The 17,581-nt window shown below is 42.0% G+C and overlaps 1 protein-coding gene across 2 annotated transcripts in view; it reads right to left on the reverse strand.

Annotated features, from left to right (window-relative positions):
- Window positions 1-11: 11 nt before the first annotated feature.
- The window catches only part of Oseg1 (intraflagellar transport protein Oseg1), a 55,515-nt gene continuing 37,945 nt past the window's right edge, over window positions 12-17,581 (reverse strand). For both annotated transcript variants that reach the window (XM_084578231.1, XM_084578230.1), the window contains 10 exons: window positions 16,382-16,484; window positions 16,160-16,306; window positions 15,512-15,609; window positions 12,869-12,969; window positions 12,415-12,580; window positions 10,091-10,202; window positions 9,220-9,357; window positions 8,556-8,632; window positions 7,327-7,497; window positions 12-5,630 (listed from right to left, as the gene is read on the reverse strand). In XM_084578231.1, the coding sequence (XP_084434357.1) occupies window positions 5,541-5,630; window positions 7,327-7,497; window positions 8,556-8,632; window positions 9,220-9,357; window positions 10,091-10,202; window positions 12,415-12,580; window positions 12,869-12,969; window positions 15,512-15,609; window positions 16,160-16,306; window positions 16,382-16,484 (1,203 nt within the window). In that variant the 3' untranslated portion in view covers window positions 12-5,540. The remainder of the gene's footprint in view (window positions 5,631-7,326; window positions 7,498-8,555; window positions 8,633-9,219; window positions 9,358-10,090; window positions 10,203-12,414; window positions 12,581-12,868; window positions 12,970-15,511; window positions 15,610-16,159; window positions 16,307-16,381; window positions 16,485-17,581) is intronic.

Genomic DNA, 17,581 nt, shown 5'->3' on the forward strand with positions numbered 1-17,581 from the left:
GTCGGATTAAGTACATCTAATGACCACTCATGTGAACACAGCACGTCTCATGCATTCAGCAAGTCTGCCAATCAATCCACTAATTTCTGCACACCTTGTTCTACTGCATTCTGTTCCACAAAATTGCATAATTAAGCTTGACAAATGATGAGTGCTAGTCATGATGTTTCAACTTTCAGCCTCAAAACAGCCAGGTTTATTCCAAGAACAATGAGACAGTAGAAATCAAAGCCACCATGGTAGAGTCCCACAGCAGCTATAAAAAAACAATTCAGCATATATGCACAAAGAAAAAGGACCTTGTACAGTAGCACTGATACAGTTAGTTTACATTTAATAACAACCAGAAAATGAGACAACTTAGGCACAAAGCATACATGACACTAAAAACTACAAAGGCATTAACTGTGCACTCCATTTAAAAGCCACGACTTTATCAATAAATAAGACACCATGCACAACATCACAGTTTGCTACATGCTCTTTTCTACTAAAATGCGAAACATGAAACTGTTGTACAAAGCAGTTCTCTGATTTTGACTGCCATTAAGAACTGAAGTTGCAATGACCTTACTGGGGTCATGATGAAGTCTATTAAACACTTAAACAACACAAAGAAGACAGACATCTAAAGTCTGTGCGTGTGCTATCGTGACTTTTTTTTTCTTCTCTTTGAGGGCGCGAAATGCTACCTGTTGCTACCTGTAGGCTTAAACCTTGAGTTGCTATAGTAAAGCTACAGCACCTCAAGGTAGAGCGAGGTTTTATGGTACTTAGTTACATCTGCAGGACTTTATGAGTGTATATAAACTGCAAAAAAAGTTCTTTAGCAGAGCACGGTGACTGCTTCCACAAGTGCACAGAGACTAACATGCACTCTGGTCTGGAAACTAAGGTGTCTGTGAATGTAGTGTCTCTAGCCAGGCAAAAGTACAAGAACCAAGGCACATAATGCCCGTTTTTCTTTGTACATTCACAGATTGCACGATTTCAGAGAAGGTGCAGAAACACTTTAGTCATTAGCCACATGCACTTGGGCAACTAGTAGTTTCACTGCTTGCCGTTATGTCTGAGTGCAAGTTCACAAAATTTATGACCTTATCAGAATGATTATTAAAACAGACAATGTATAATGTATAACCGCAACAAGGTGTAATGGTTTCGTAGCCCTGATATATGCTTAAGGGGAGAGGCATGCTATACAATAGACTTCACGCACTTCATAGAATAAAGCAGTTTACCACAACCTCAAGTGACGAGCAACCATGGGAGTTACCGTCTGTCTAAACACTGACTCAGTAAACAAAAAAGATTCCTCCTTGTTAGGCAGTTCATCAAGGAGCATATTCAGAATTAATACAGCTCCCTTTCTGATAACAAATCGGCAGGACTTTTAGACAATAGTGCAAAACTAACTTACTAACCAACATATGAATCCATTCCTCATTAAGAGTACTCAGAACATGCCTTTACTATCCTAATGTTTAGTATAAAAACTGTAAAGCGACTGATTTTTCTGCATGCTAGCATTTATATTTCACTCAAGTTAAGTAAAGATAGTAAATCTACATGAATCTCGCAATTAAAAAAAGCAGCAGCAAAAGAACTTGCCCCTGCACTCCAAAACTTGCTGTCCGCAAATAATGCTCCTACATTTTGTCTAACTACAGGAATATGCATTCACAATTTCAAAATTGAAATTGCTCATTTCATGGATACCTAATGGGAGGAAAATACAGTATACACTCAATAAGCTTAAGCAGATATCATCATTCAAGCCAATGCAATAAGCCTCAAATGCAAACCCAGACCCCTGACAGCTTCGGCACAAAGTGTTTCATCAGCCACCGTAACAGCAGGGAAAAAAAGAAAACATGAACATGAACTAACGAGAGGCATTTACTTAGTGTCTGAACATTTTTAATGCACGCATGCATTCAACACCTCCTTTACCTATAGAATGTTCAAAGGTCATTTGTAAAACCATATCACCTTATATTACATGCAAATTATGATACTGATGCGTGCTGTTCAAAATGCTTAACCAAATTCTTTCTAATGGTAAGAGATGAATAGGTTAACCTTCAAGGTTTTGCCCTTTTTGCCACTAATCGTCAATGCTGACACAAAGCTTAAGGGAATGGGCCAAACAATTCTACGACGTGTTAGCAACTTCTCTATATGTATGTCACCCCTTGTGTAATGTTGCCTCCATCTTGTTAGGGGTTTAAGAGACAACTCTAACCAAAGTCCAGCCCTGACTTCCCTATTCAAACGTGCGAGATGTACAGAAGAAATTCTATCACTGGGCGACAGCTTCTCTGACTGCATTCTGAACAACTGCTACCAAAAGCTTTCTAAAGCCTGTAACTTTCTCTAAGGCTTTCGCAGGCAGTGGGATGAGCATATTGCAGTGGGCAGATCATACTGTACATTTCTCTTCTGTCGACTCTGACTAATAAATGCAAATCAGGCCTGTAGTCTCTCTAGTCACAGCATACCACCTGTGGTCATGGAATCGAAGCCGGCCTAGGTCAGGTGGTCAGGGAAATGTTAACTGCTGGAAAAGTGTGCCAAGAACTGCTGTACTTTCCATAGATGACTGCAGAAAAAGAACATTCTGGAGTGCAGCTCTTAGGAGCCTGTTCTTGTGTTGAGTGCCTGCGGGGACAGTTTAACTGGTAGAGCGAATGAAGAGCAAGGCAGAGGATGAAAGTAGAAAGATAGTGAAGAAAGTGTGAGGAGGAGGGCACGGCAAGATCAAAGTGAGTGCGAAGGAGGAACCGGGCATGGCAATGGTGAAAAGAGCGCTAGGCAGAACGCAGAGACTGCAAAGTACGAGTGCACGGTAAGAGTGGTGGATTGTGACACACTCTGTCAGCATTACCTGAGGACACGCTTGTGTGTTCAATGTGCATTCGCCTATAGTTCAGATACCTCGATGAATGTGCTCAAATTTAGATCAGGGAGTGTCATAATCGTCCAGTGAAATTTATGTCAAGACAATGAAAGAAAAGTGATGACGCAGATTCCACTGGTTCGAGTTTAGCCTCTTCTGTGGCAGCATACTACACTGAATCACAGTGGCCCCTGCCGAATGAAAAGTACTCCGACACAAAAATGGGCACAAACAACAGCTTTTTCCCTAGCGGGCATATCTTGTGGCTGGAAAGTTATGACGAAATAACATTTCTGTCCTCAGCAGGCTCAATTTACACACAAGTGAGACGTGAGCAGAAGGGTATTTAGTAAGAGATTAGGCAGAGGGCAACAAGCAGTGTCTAAAAAGAATTTACTGAAATAAAGTGATTTTAACTGTGATGTCTGCCAGGGCATACTACTAGAGCTGATAATACCCTGTCAAGGTTTGAAATTTATATCTTTGTGGTTATAAAAGTCCTGACTGCCCAACAGCCTTAAAGAAGCCATGTTCCGTAGTCTGCCAGGCTATGATTAATATGTTGGCATGAATGAGGATACTAAGGCATGCTGGATCATCTCATGCCAGTGTCATTGTACAGAACACTGCTTGTCATGCCAACATGACCTCTGTGTGCCCTATTTTCGCCTTCCAGTTTTAAGACAGCAATGCCTCTACCTTTTATGCAATCTCTCTCAGTAACAATGATAATGCTTTAGCATTTTTAAAAGTCTTCCCTTTCCTGCGTAACTGATTTCTCAGTTTGCCTGTGGTTTCTTGCATTTCTACAGCAGCTGACATGGTAAGTTCTCTTCTCTCAGCACTGTAGTGACTCCCATGAGTATGTGCCAACTACGTTAATAAAATTGTTTCAGAACACTTCTCCTGGAGCAGCTGGTGTCAATTAGTACTGGAAGTTCGGTGCATGTCATTAAATGTGATGGAGAAACCCTTCAAGGCACAACGACAACCAAAGCACAGATGAATTGTAGGCAAGTCTTCTATGGTAGACGAAGGGCAAGAAGATTGAATTCTTGAAGAAGAGAAAGCAAAATGAACAGGAGTTGAGGGGAAGCCCCATGTTAACACAAAGTACTAAGGTGGACAAGGGTTGAAGGGAACCCTCAGTGCGCCAGCCAACATCTGGGCTTGAATGAAGACAAGTCTTCGTGTCGATTGCTGGCGGGTGCACTGAGGCTTCCCTTCAACCCTTCCACTTTAGTACTTTGTGCTAATGCATAATGCTTTGTGCTCTTGCGTTAAAAAACCTTTATCAGCAGAAAGAAATTGTATGTTCGAAAAAAAAAATGTATTGCATCACATATTTATTGAGAAGTGCTGAGATATGTAAGCAGTAAATTTTCAGACCATTTTTGTACAACAGTATATATGTCTCGAAAGGACTCGCTATCACTGTTACTGGACTAAACTGAATGAATTCGATTTCATTTGGTACTATTATTCCGCCAATAAAAAATTTGAATAATCTTCAAATCAAGAACAGGGCTTTACGTTGCCTTCACCAGCCTTAAAACGCACGTACACAGACCTCCTTTTGGGAATTGTTAAATGAGATATTCAGGGGGCACTTAGGACAAAATAGAGTTCGCCAGCGTTGACAGAGGACCTATTCCGACGAGAAAGGAGCTATTGTCACAGGAAGCATAGTTTCCATAGGCCAGAACCACCCCAATGCCGCCACCCTTAATCCATTAAACAAAATGCCGATTGCGGGGGCTGTTTTCATGCAGAAGTTACAGACGAGCATGAAGAGGTGGGAACTGTTGATTGCGATATTTTAACCATCAAATGCATCTTCTGCTCACGAGCAAGCATCACCATATCCAAAAAGAGCAGAACCTTCTCACTACATGAATAAAGTTGAGGTTGGCCTAGGCTTCCATAAAACATAAAACAGTCACATCAGAAAAATAAAGAGACAGAAAGTGCCCCCAAAATCTAGTCTATTTCTCTTTTCTTTAAGAAAGAAGTGACCTCTTTTTTTTTAAAGGTTTGTTGCATGCTGTGAAAGAGCTGCGGAATCTGGAGGGCTTTTCATCATGTGATTAATGGAAAAATACATGCTGTGACAATAACGGCTGCTTTCCTTCTTTTCTGATGGCATGTTTACACTTTTAAATCTAAACTTAAGTTTAAGCGTAGTTATCTAGTAACAGGAGGCATGCTAAAAGCTAAACAAGGACGATGCGACCAAGATGGAACACTATCTTGGTAAAGAAGAATGAAATTGCAGGTATACTTGAAACCTATGAGTGCATCACTGTTTAATAACAAACTTTGCAACCTAAACTCATGTCCACATCTTCTGACAGGCACATAAAAAAGAAAGAATGTGACCGTTGATTGCATTCAACAACTGCGTTGTCTTGAAACATCTTTCGTGTTTGCATAATGAAAAATGGTCGCCTCCTACCACTAGCTATTCAATGATATGATAGCGGAGAATTTTCATGGGAAGGGCAGCTCTGGCTTAAGAGCGCTATGAGATAATTTTTTCTTTCCCCCTCACTCGAGGCGGGCCAAATAACCGAGCTGGCTGGAAACACACTGTGACTAGTACTTGCCTAATGTAATAGCTACTCTTCCTTGACGAGGAGCTTTAGGCACCACCGTCCTCAAGCTTTGTTCTGCAGAATGGGCAGGCATTTGTCTGAAGTGTCTGCACCTCGAAGTCATCATTGTGGAACACCTGAAACAATAAAGTTGCTTCATGAATGCTTGGACAACAGGGTCAAGAAATAGTTTCTTTTCTTCTTAGATGACCTTCCTTAATATCAAACTGAGCCAGCACAACCTGATATGGCCATTTTATTGGTCCTGTACAGTCAATTCGCAGAGGACAGCACTCGTAGAGGATACAATAGCAATCTTGAATCTTGATTTTCTTTCCAAACGTTAATACCATGCATCCAACGACATTAACTTTCAACACAACTTCATTTTCTACCACACTTGGGCCAACTGTGTCTATGGCAAGAAGCCTCTCCAGCATAAAGTTCCTTTTGTACTTTTGCCACTGCGACAAACCAACTGAGGTCATGCAAAAAAATAGAAGGTAGAAAAGACTATAAATAAAAATGTTAGCACACAGCATTGAACAACAATTTATCAATGCTATTTGGTTAAGGTGCCCTTAGCTTTGAATTTCTCAGGTCTCCTTTATACTTTGATGCAAAGCCTAACGTTACAGTACTCTACAAATTGCGCTCATGGAAGGCCTTCTTCCTCATTGCCAATTTGTAAAAGGAAGTAGGACTTTTGAAACAAGTGAAATTATTTTTTAAATTATAAGAACGTACATATATTAGTACATGAATAAAAACTATCGTGGGCAAACCAAAATCTTGAAATTTAAATTAGGTGCAGGCTGACAGAATGTGCGGTTTATCTAGTGCCAGGTTCTCAAGCACATGGCCTGGAGGCCGCATGCGGCCCGCCAGCGGCCCGCCAGCTCCCAAAATTTCAGCTTCCATTTCAAACTCATGTGCCAGCTTCAAAAGTCGGCTTTACCACCAATTCATTTTCCAATTAAAATCAACTGCAACAGTGCTGTGACAATTTTGCAAGCTGTTTGCAGCACTACGAAAGGTGAAGGTGACTTGGGCAATCAGGATTGCACGCACTGCATGATTTTGTTCCTACGTGCCCGTCGACCACAGCGTAAAAATGTGATAGGAGCACTACCATCTTGTGCATGCTATCCTGATCGACCCAGGTCACCCGTGCCTTTTATAGGGATGCAAAAACAGCCTGTGAAATGGGGTGTGAAATGCCTCATTCCCAGAGGTACACCTAATTTGAGGAAATGAAATGAAGCAATGGCAACTTGAATCTGTGTGAATGTCGAATGGGCGTCGGCTCCTTTCAGGAGCAAGATGCCAAACAACCCGCTCTCTCTTCCACCTTCAAGCCTAAACTGTTTTTTTCTATTAAGGATAAGTGACTGTGATATTCATTAACCATTTCACCTTTCAAGTAGCTCTCTTCAAGCCATCCTGAAGTGGCGCCCATCCGGTGTTTAGGCAGTACCGAGTATGCGCCGCTTTTCCTTTCCATGGAGAATAGAAGAGGAATAGGAGGGCGTGATCCGGAAATGGGAAATTTTGGTTTATCTTTACTATTTTTGCCATATTTATTACTTTTATTTCTTTACTGTTTTTATTGTTTCTAACTTTCGTTATTTTGTGGATCCTGGAACATGCGGGACAAGCTTTTCTCAAATCAGCCCACATAGCTACGAGTTTCACGGTCTAGTGTGTTAGGATTACTGTGAGGTTAGGATACTTGACAAGAATACTAGGACCTCAGCTATCAGTTTAATTTTGTATGCAAATGCCAAGCACTGCAAGAAACTGAAGGACAAGGAAGGACACTGGACTGCTCACCTTGGCACAACTTGGACATGACACGACAACAACATCGGGGACAATGTTCCGGTAAAAGCGGTAGCGAAGCGGCGCAGGTTGTTGGCAGATGACAACGTCCCGAGGACCCAGATTCGCCAGTGCCTCGCGATCCACAACCACCGGCAGACCACCATTCATTTCTCCTTGATCCTGGGAAGGAGAATGTGTGGAGAAGCATAAAGAAATGAAGGCGCACCTTTATAGTATTTGTTGATAGATGGCGTCATAGTACCACGTGTCATGTATCAGGCATACTCTACTGCTACTGCCAAGGCGGCCACTGAAGATACAGCTGATGCACGGTCTGCCTGCAGCCTTGTGTATGCAGTGTTCTTAAGCACCTTTGCTCTGAATCTGTGTCGCTAGTTCCCACTGGAACATGCGGTTCGGACTAGCAGCTAAAAACATCTTTCCAGCTCACAGCAGACAAGCGTAAAGGACAACAAAGAGCTGAAATGAAAAAACGAAAAAGACCAACCAAGCAACCTAAAATAACAAAGCAGTTCTGTTCCACTGACTGACAGCCAAGACAGAGACTGACGACACAGAAAGGAGAGTGATGGAGAGTAATGCCGAACTACACCCTTGGGACCACAAGTATAGTGTACAAATTGTGCGAGGACTGCTCTCCGGCATTTAATCTTGCTTAGTTTACATGCATAAGTGAGCCGAGCAAAACATTTACTGGAGACTGGGATAACGAACATACACTAGTGGATGCCACTCAACAAATGCCAGCTGCAAACACAGCCTGACCTCCTGTACATGTCTATACCCCTCTGCTATGCTAAATGTCTCTATTGCTTGTGAGCGGGTGATTCAGCGCTGTGCGAGTTCTCACAACTAAATAAAAACCAAATCAATGTAATAATATTTTTTTCTTTGCAGAGACATGCTACCTAGAATGAGCAACTACGGCAAATCAGTGGTCCAAAGTCTACTTTACAGTTTAAATGAATCTATCTTTCATGCATACCAGAGCCAGCATAAATAAAATGAAGACTACTGGCATGGATCAAAGAAAACTTTGAGCAAAGCATACAGGGCAGAAAGCACTGCAACAGCACTTCAAGCGCATCCATCAAACTTCCCAAAATAATAAATTAATTCATGTTTCTCCGACATCACGCTAGTAAATGATGTTGTTTTCAGAGTTATCATGTTACATATGGAATGCTAAACTGTGTTAAAAAAAAAAGTGGGCTCACCTCCAAGTTTGAAAGCTGGAATGAAAAAGGATCTTCTTCCACTGGGTCGCCATGATTTATTTGAAGGGTGTCATAGCCTAATTAGAAGAAAGCGGAGAACAGGAGCTGTGAATGACTTTTGCCATTATCAAACAGCTCGCAAGAGGGTTGAAAGGTGCCCTTGCCAGCTGAGAGCTGCTAACAAGAGCCATGACTACATGCAAGATAATGTGCACAAAAATCTTCCATAATGGCCTAGCCATGTCTCTGACCTGCTATGGTTACACAGGGTATGAGGAGTAAGTGACATAGTTTTCATGAGTGGCAAAAAGCAGTTGGCAACATACGCACCTACAAAAAGTTTGTTTCTCAAAGGACAGCCACATTTCATGCTTTTAATGCAGACATGCAGGCTTGAAAAAAGCGATTAGTACTAAGATGGTTCACCTGGGTGCCATTCGAAGTTTATGAAGCAACAAAATTGCACAATGGATTGCCCAAGCATTTGATTGCAGAAAAAGTATGTACTGCCTACTTCATGGCAAATGTAACTTTGCACAAAATTTTGCGAAAAGAAAAACTTTACTGGGAAGCTTAGCAACCGGTAGATAGACTACCTCACAGGTGAGAAGAAGGGTTTCCTATGAAAACCTGTTAGGTGCACAGGAGGAGTGGTATTCCTTACCATTGATGATCTGCCGGCTGGGTGACTCTGGCCTCTTCTTCGGCTCCCTCGGCACCCTTGCCTTGCCTTCGAGAATCTCCAGGGCCTCAGCATCAGAGATGCCTTCAGCCAGCGTGAATTCCACCAGGGGAAGGATTTCTTTGCATGTTTACACAAAAAGAACAGTAGATGAGCAGGTGTCATGCAGTGTGGTGACTATAACCTGCAACGCATTCTTTGATGACTGTGATCTACCATGCTCCCAAGGCTCTAGATTGTTGGTAAATGGCAATGCACAGCTACCGTAACATGCAAGTGTTTCTGTATGTTCATTAAGCAACCTGGTCAGGAGATTTGTGTGACCTCTGTTACCCGTGAATTACACGCAGGATGGAGATTACAATGGATATTCCCTAATATACTAATCTCTTGAGTTAAACAGCTGGTTTATTTAAATTTATACCTGCCAACATAATGTATGTTGAAAGGTTCCTGTTTATTCAAGTGCACACAACTTAAACAAATATTTGGAGCTCACACAATACTCATTTACCTACTGTGACCTAAATGTACCTCAGAGGAAGCTCTTCGTTTGTTTTTTCCCTAAAAATACGCCATCGAAGACTTTTCACGAGCCACGGTTAATGATATGCAAAAGAACAAAAACACACTGTATTCAGAAAGAATGCTGTTACAAACTGACCCGAATGAACTCTAGAACAAAAACTGCAGCAGGGCTACCTCCTTCAATGCCGCAAAGAGGTTTTTAGGACTACACTGTAGACTATTTAAAATCTTATAGGCCCATTAACTCATCTATATCAGAGGGGCTGCCGGCATTTAATTCAAGTATTGCCCAGAATACCTGGACATTAGGGAAGGTAGGGCTTACCGAATGCGATGAAAGAATGGATGAAGGGCTGACTGCAATTCACACAGCAACGACCACGTGGATTGATAAGTGGGTTAGTTGAGGAACAGCGGTAGCACAGGGGCAACAGGTCCTGTAAACATAAGGGCTGTCAGTCACAACTGGAGAGAGATTGGGTAGAAAGAAAGTGACCCCACACAATGCCTCTCATGGCTCATAACGGGACAGCAGGCCATAGGAAAGTAGCCAAGCACCATTATTGTGTGCAATGTACACATTAGTACTTTAAGCAATGCCAAAATCAAATAAAATCACATCAGGCTCAATGCTGGAAAATAGCAATTCTAGACATAAAACAAAAGTCTCGGAAGGTGCAATTTGGTGCAGTCAGCATGGAAAACCCAAAGGACCCATGTACGTAGTTATGACTGCATATGCAATGTCAAAGCACGATATATTAGTATCTTCTCTGATAAAACTTTCAGTAATGTGTACTGAAATTTGAATTTAGTGCAACCATGCAAATATTAGTAAACACCCTTCTGATATGTTGCATAAATAGAGCGCAGATGATCCACCGCAATGATGCAGTGGTAAGACACCCGTCTACTGTGCCGGAGCACACCGGTACGATCCCGGTCTGGCAGCTGAGTTTCGATGGAGGCGTAATGGAGCGGCGCCCATGTGCTGTGCGATGTCAGTGCACGTTAAAGAACCCCAGGTGGTCGAAATTTCCGAAGTCCTCCACTACGCTATCTCTCATAGCCTGAGTCACTTTGGGAGTTAAAGCCTACAAACCAAACCAAACCAAACAGCACAGATGAAATGACAAAAGAAAAGTTCCCAGCTTTTCACTATTTTTCAGGAGTGAAGCTGTGCCAATGGCAGTTGCAGTACACCCCCTGTGACAACGCCTACTCCCAAGATGACCTGCATCGCACAAGCGACATATTTTAAAACAAATGCCACTCCCCTCTTTTCAGCACAAAAGCCCACACAGCAATGGGGCTGTATGGATCACATTCTCACCAACTGGTGAGTGCACGCACATTTTCGGCTATGACATACTACACTGGAGACGCTATTTGCATCGAGTGTGGAAACTGATATGGATGCTACTCTCCAAAATGTTTAGTTACTGTCTAGTATGCGAAATATATATTAGTTTTTGATACCATCACTTTACCACCACCATCACCATCGCACTCACTAATCATGATTTCCATCATCAGGCTACTTAAAGAAAGACGCACGCTCTGATAAAAGTTTCTTGGCAAAAATTTTCTACGAATTTATAACAAAATAGTTGTGGAATCAACCACTTTAGATAGCAAGCTTTCCTTTATGACGGAAAAAAATTATATGTTTAAAATCCAGTGTTTGGTTCCTTTAACAAATATTTAACAGATCATGGGGCCAGACCAAGTTTCATTTTTTTGGAATCGAGCAGCAAGATGCAACACAAGCGTACTTGGGAGTGTTGAGAGGCTTGTACAGGAACTTGAACGAGTATACACGGGCCGACACACAAAAAGTTAAATTCCCATTATTTCAGCATACTTTAAATTTTTAAATATACTCCCAGACTTATCACACCTCTTCAAATGAGGTTCCATTCTCATTGGCTGTCAATGGCTGGCACTATAAATCACATAATCCATAAACAGTGCACTTTCACAAGCTGACATTGACATGGGTTATACCGTCAATTTAACAACTGGATGATACACTAGTAAAAGTGGTCATTAATAGCTTTTGGTGACATAAGCTGATGATGGTTTGGTTTATGGGATTTAATGTCCTAAAGTGACTCAGGCTATGAGAGACACCAAATTCCCACCCCCTGGAGTTCTTTAAGGTGCACTGACGTCGCATAGCACACGGGTGCCTCCATCGAAAAGCGGCTGCCGTGACCAGGATTCGATCCTGCATCCTTGGGCACAGTAGTTGAGCACCCTAGGGAACCACTGCACCGCCGCGGCAGGTATAAGCTGATGAGACAATACTGCTGCAAATGCCACAAAATCATTTTTAACGCTGTCATCACTGTAAAAGAATGCAGGCAATTTTGGATAAAATTCTAATATTGTGCAAAAATGGTGTTGCATAGGTTTTACTCTTCTGTTGCTTAGTTTTGCCGTCAATTAAATCCCTTGCTTTTATTGATGGCTGTGCAACTGCAGTGCCATACTGTGGGATTTGCTGTTTTTTTGGCCACACGTTGTTATGCAGCTGTTATGCAGTTGCTATGCAGCTGCTGCACAAGCAAGACAAGACTGCGCTCAGGGCAGTGGTCTCTGGACTAGTGCTTTCACACAAAAAGTGGCAATGTAACATGGACAAACCTGGGCATCACTGAAGGGCTTTGACCGAACTGTCAGCGCAGCAAGGTCCAGGGTATCGCGAAATCGAAGCGGCACATGGAGGCTCTGCAGCCGGTCGTAACAGTGCCGTGCAAGCCGGTGCGCACCGAGGTTTCGGCTCTGCTTTGAGAGTGCGTAGAGCACGCCACTGCGTCATCCACGTGTCAAGGGTGACGACCAAAATTAAGGGCCAAATACGAAGCACATCACAAAGTTCTAGTGAATTTGCTTCTGTTGGTTATAGCACCTTGAACTGCATGCAAGAAAAATCGTCTCTGCCCTTGATGGAGAGAAAAGCTGCAATTATGGGTATAGAAAAAAACGCAATGAAGCACCTGTTTCTAATCTGTAAAACATTCTGCAAAAATTGGCCGAGCAGAGCTGCAATTGGTCAATAAAACAAAAATGTATGAAAAGGAAAGTAATTAAAGGATACACAAGTGAGACGCCCCTTATTGATCGATCCATGAGCTCGTGGAATAAATAGCGGGACATGTTGAATAATGCTTCGGGCAGGTAGGCTGTGAATGGTTCCTCCTAAAAGGGCAGAAGACAATTACAATCTGATTTTAATGCTTCATGGGCAAAGCCTGCCCACAAAAATCCACAAAGGAGGAGAAGAGCCAGAGGCGTTAAACAAGAATACAAAGACAGACAGCACTCTATTCTTTCTAATCTATCTAGCCTCACAGTGACCCCCATGATTTGATTGTTTTAACTTCAACACTTACAGCATTTCATAACTGTGCAGGACTGAAGAGCAAAATGCACCGCATTTTGAAGGAAGGTGCATTATAAATCATGCGATGAAGCCTCAGCAGGCTCAAAAATGGCAGTGGGGCTTCATTGCTAATGTGGCTGTAACTAATGGCTCCAAAACAATTTCAGGTGCTTCTTGATCAGTGCCCCTTTAATCCATATACTGAGGGTTCTGGTATTCCAGAGATGCCTGTCTCTCCGTGCACTTTCCTCCCGATTTTGTTCCGTTCTAAGAGGAGTGAAAATCTCCATAAAAAGGCAGAGGCATGCTAAAAGTAGGGTGCCTGTCGCAATCAAAATATATTTTGCTGACCGTCACAATAGTTTGTCATCGTTTTTAGAGCTTGTTGATCACTGGCCTTATTTTTAACGCCACAGTATTAAAGGCCCCATTCTCTGGAACACCTAGTGTCCATGTCGTTGCTGTTGTGAGTGAAACTCTTGAGCATGACCTGGCAAGAGGCATGGCTGGTTGGCGTGCGACATCCCTAGACCTCAAGACATGGCCAAGTTAGCAGGTGCTGTATACCTCCTTCCTGAGATGGTAATCGAACCCTCCGGGACCCTTAAACACCGAGTAAGACACGCTCACCTTAAGTCACGAAGGCATGTTTGTATGACTTGGAAAAAGGGGTTTTACATTTTGTTGGGTGGTCTTTCACATAATGTGCTAGCTTACAACTCTTATGCCAGTAAGTATGTGTGCGATAATAAAGTCACAAATGAGTGAATAGCAATTAAGCGAGCAGAAAAATGCACGTACGCAAACATGGATGTGCAAGGTGGACTGGCAGACTGGAGCCGACAACACTATGCGACCTTCGAAAGGTCGAGCTTGAGTAATGTTGAAAAACACTGATAGAAAGGAGCTTCTAAAAGGCAGAGGACAAATGGTACAATAATAAAAATACAGATGACCTTCTAAAATGGAGTGAATGAAAAATTCCCTGTGAAATTCATAATACTCATGCCAAATGTGATAGTTCGATGGGCTGAGAACAGATAATTTTTAAGAATCTTTAAATCCACCTTTATGCTTTAACTTTGTTCAGCAAACTAAGGTACACTTGCGCCAATTTCTAACCATCTTGATTGCATCTGCTGTATCCAAAGTTCGTAGTAAGTGGACTTACTGCATAAAAGTCAAAAAGACAATGCAAGGCAAAAATGGCGTTTATTTCTTTGAAAAGTGAATTGCGCACATTTGTTCCTTCAAAGCTGACCTTACCAAGCCGCTTTCTACACTCTCAAGCTTGGTCCTATGCTCCTGGCCAATACCTTTCTCGAGGACAAACTGTTTCAGGGACACAACAAGCGTTTGAGGTGCTTACGGTTTCTGGTGGAAGGTCTGAAACGTCATCTCCAAACACCGATTCAGTTAAAGTGCACCTTCCAACAGCTACTAGGATCTTGGCGCAATGTTTGCGGGGGAGTAGAGCTGCTTACAGTTAAAGACTAGATGGGAACTAGCAGTTCACTCGAAAGCCATCAGCTAATGTCTGATTTCAACCTTCCTGAATCGGTGCATGCTGTCTGCTAGACAACAGTCTGACAGACTGTCTGCAGCCAGTGCGCCTTCCGCATATGGCAGTGGCACAGCAAGCAGAGATCTGACTGTGCAGATCCTATTTCCACTTGATCGGGTAGGGGGTAGGCCTGTATAAAGCGTACCTTGTGACCGGTATTCGAACTTCTAAAATAGCTACCATTAGTTGGTCTCCAGCCATGTGCTCTTCTTTTAATGCTGCCTCTATTCTGTGCTTAGCATATTTCTGACTCTACTCTACAGACGTTAATTCTAGCTGGCATGAACGCACACACCAGTTGCCCTTTATCCTGTTGGAGCCCATTTTGCCAGTGGTTAATTGCCAATTTAACGCACACTTGTTTTTTTCGAGGGTGAGGGGGCACATTTATGGTTTTGAGAGATGATCTCTGATGCTCACGTTGGCTGGAAGCACTTTTTTCGACTTTGGGGATGAGTTCACGGGGCTGTCTCATTCGTTACAACCGAATGGCACGGCCATGATTTCTTTTATCTCAGACACAGTGCCATAGCTATATTACATGTTTCAACGGTAGTTTCAGCTTTATTCATAATAAGCACACGTTCACTATAACTGCGGCCGTGTTAAGTGGGCTCGACTTTATAAAATTGTATGCTCAGTGAAAAATGGAGATCGAAAATTCTTATGCACCATAAGCAGAGAAGGAAAGTTTTGGTACTGAAGTGCACCTCTGGGATGGCAGAACTCTTTCTTTTCCATTCTGCAGACAATGCGATAAATACTGTAAGAAAATGTGAGAAAGAGCAGCTCACTATGTAGCGATGAATGTTGTGGTAGATGTAGTAAATGTCAGCCAGATCCTGAAGCTGTGCCGAGTGGTTTATGAGGGCATCCCTGCTTGCAGCATCACCTGAGCAACATCAAATCAGCATTAACCTGTCTGTCACCCACATGTCAATCACGCTGTTGAAGGGGGGTGAGGGTTGAACAGCTGAGAGGACAGAAACAATTAGCATGTACCACAAAACTTGAGCTATCGGTCTAGACTGATTTTGTAGAAAGATTAAGAAGAAAGAAAGGAAACATTGCATAATGGACATTTGCCAACATGCATCCTAATCAAAGGCAAGAAAAAAGAAATACGTCGTGAATCACAAGTACAAGAATGAAGGAAACACTGATAAGAAGCTGTGGTATGGAGTTACAACTAAAAGAGGCAAACATCAACAGCCATATGTTGTGTTCATAAAATTGCTGCACACCAGTACTAAAGCAGCACTAGTTTAGTAATGATATCAAGAATTGCGGGACAACAGAGCCTTGGTTGGTGTGGCGCAATGGTAATCCCAGGCATCACTTGGAATAGTCACAAGAAATGACTGCTGTTGCTGCCATGTTTGCAGATGCATTAATTGCAGCTTTTTAAATATGAACTGAACAGAAACTTTGCAATTACTTACTCTCTCTGACCGCAGACTCGAGGATCTGCCTCGAGAGGAGCCAGTAATAGTAGCCGGCATCCCGAAACCGACATTCGTCAACTGCATACTGAGTTAAACGCTCCAGCACTCTGAGCGCCTCATCTTGACGACCAGCCTCGTAGAATGCTGCAAAATCATTTTGTTGTCAGGAGCTGTGGCAACAATGCTGGTGAACCAGAGGGCAGCACCGAGTGGGCTCACCTTTTTGAGCATCGACGAAACGGTCATTCTCGGCAAGCCAGTTGGCATAGTTGCCACAGATCGTGGCACGAAGCTCAGCATTTTGCCCCACGGCCGCAAATGCCTGCAAAGATGTACCATTGGTAGAGTGTGTCGCATTAGAAATTACAAGCAATGCTTGCAATATGTAGACATTTTGTACAGAAAGACATAGCTCTGAAATTGCAAAAAATGGCCATAACATCAAGTTCTGTTAAAAAGTATTGCATCTACCTCTATGCCTCATTTTCTATGCCACTTGGGCGTTTAGTCGCTGAAATTCATTAGAAAGCACGCTTTACATAAAAAAAAACTGTCTCATGAATGCGGTGACTGTATTCCAAGACAAAGCTCGAACAATGACATTATTCTCTGTTCTAGTTTTGTGGCTACACGCCCGTTGTGGAGCAGATTTGTTCCCGAGTGTTCTATATATTTTAACCTCGTTTTTTTGTAGCATCTTTTTGTACAATGCTGCAGATCAAGGTGTTCTTTTCTTTTCAAATTTCTTTGTTGTAATCTTTACGATGAATTTTCTTTTCAATCTACACATTTTAACAGACACAGCACAGGAAAAAAATAAAGCTGAAAATTTGCATTTTGCAAAAAAAAAAAAAATCTTAAGCATGCCTTAGCATTCATTGCAGAAACGCGATGAACTTTAAACAAATCTTGTGCTACATTTTGTTAACTCTCCAGGCTGTACACAAAGTTCAGTGGAAAAACAAACTAGAAAAAAATGCTATTGAGATTTAACGTCAAAGTTTGTGAAGTTAGTAAAAAACTTATTTATGATATGTTCAATAATATGTAATGTAAGTAAACAAGAAATAAAGAACAACTTTAGTGAAAGTCACATCCCCCTTTATATACCAGAAACACTGATGTTCTGCAGAAATGCAGCAAAAATGGATACGGTAAAATCTCATTAATTCAGTCTTCTTAGGACCAGGAAAAATGTTTGAATTATCCCAAAGTTTGAATTACTGAACGCTCCTAAAAGGCTGCTGAAAACCACTTGCATCACAGTAATTTCATCTAATGAATGCCTTGAATATAATTGTCCATAATCTTTTATAAAAGATAATAGTATATATAATATGAATACTTTAGAACATTTAGGATTTTGGAATATGGTTTATTACCATTCATTATATGTCAAATCAAAATTTGCACTCTTTT

Source organism: Amblyomma maculatum, chromosome 9, assembly GCF_055883805.1.
Source record: "Amblyomma maculatum isolate TAMU_Amacu chromosome 9, ASM5588380v1, whole genome shotgun sequence".
Taxonomy (NCBI): domain Eukaryota; kingdom Metazoa; phylum Arthropoda; class Arachnida; order Ixodida; family Ixodidae; genus Amblyomma; species Amblyomma maculatum.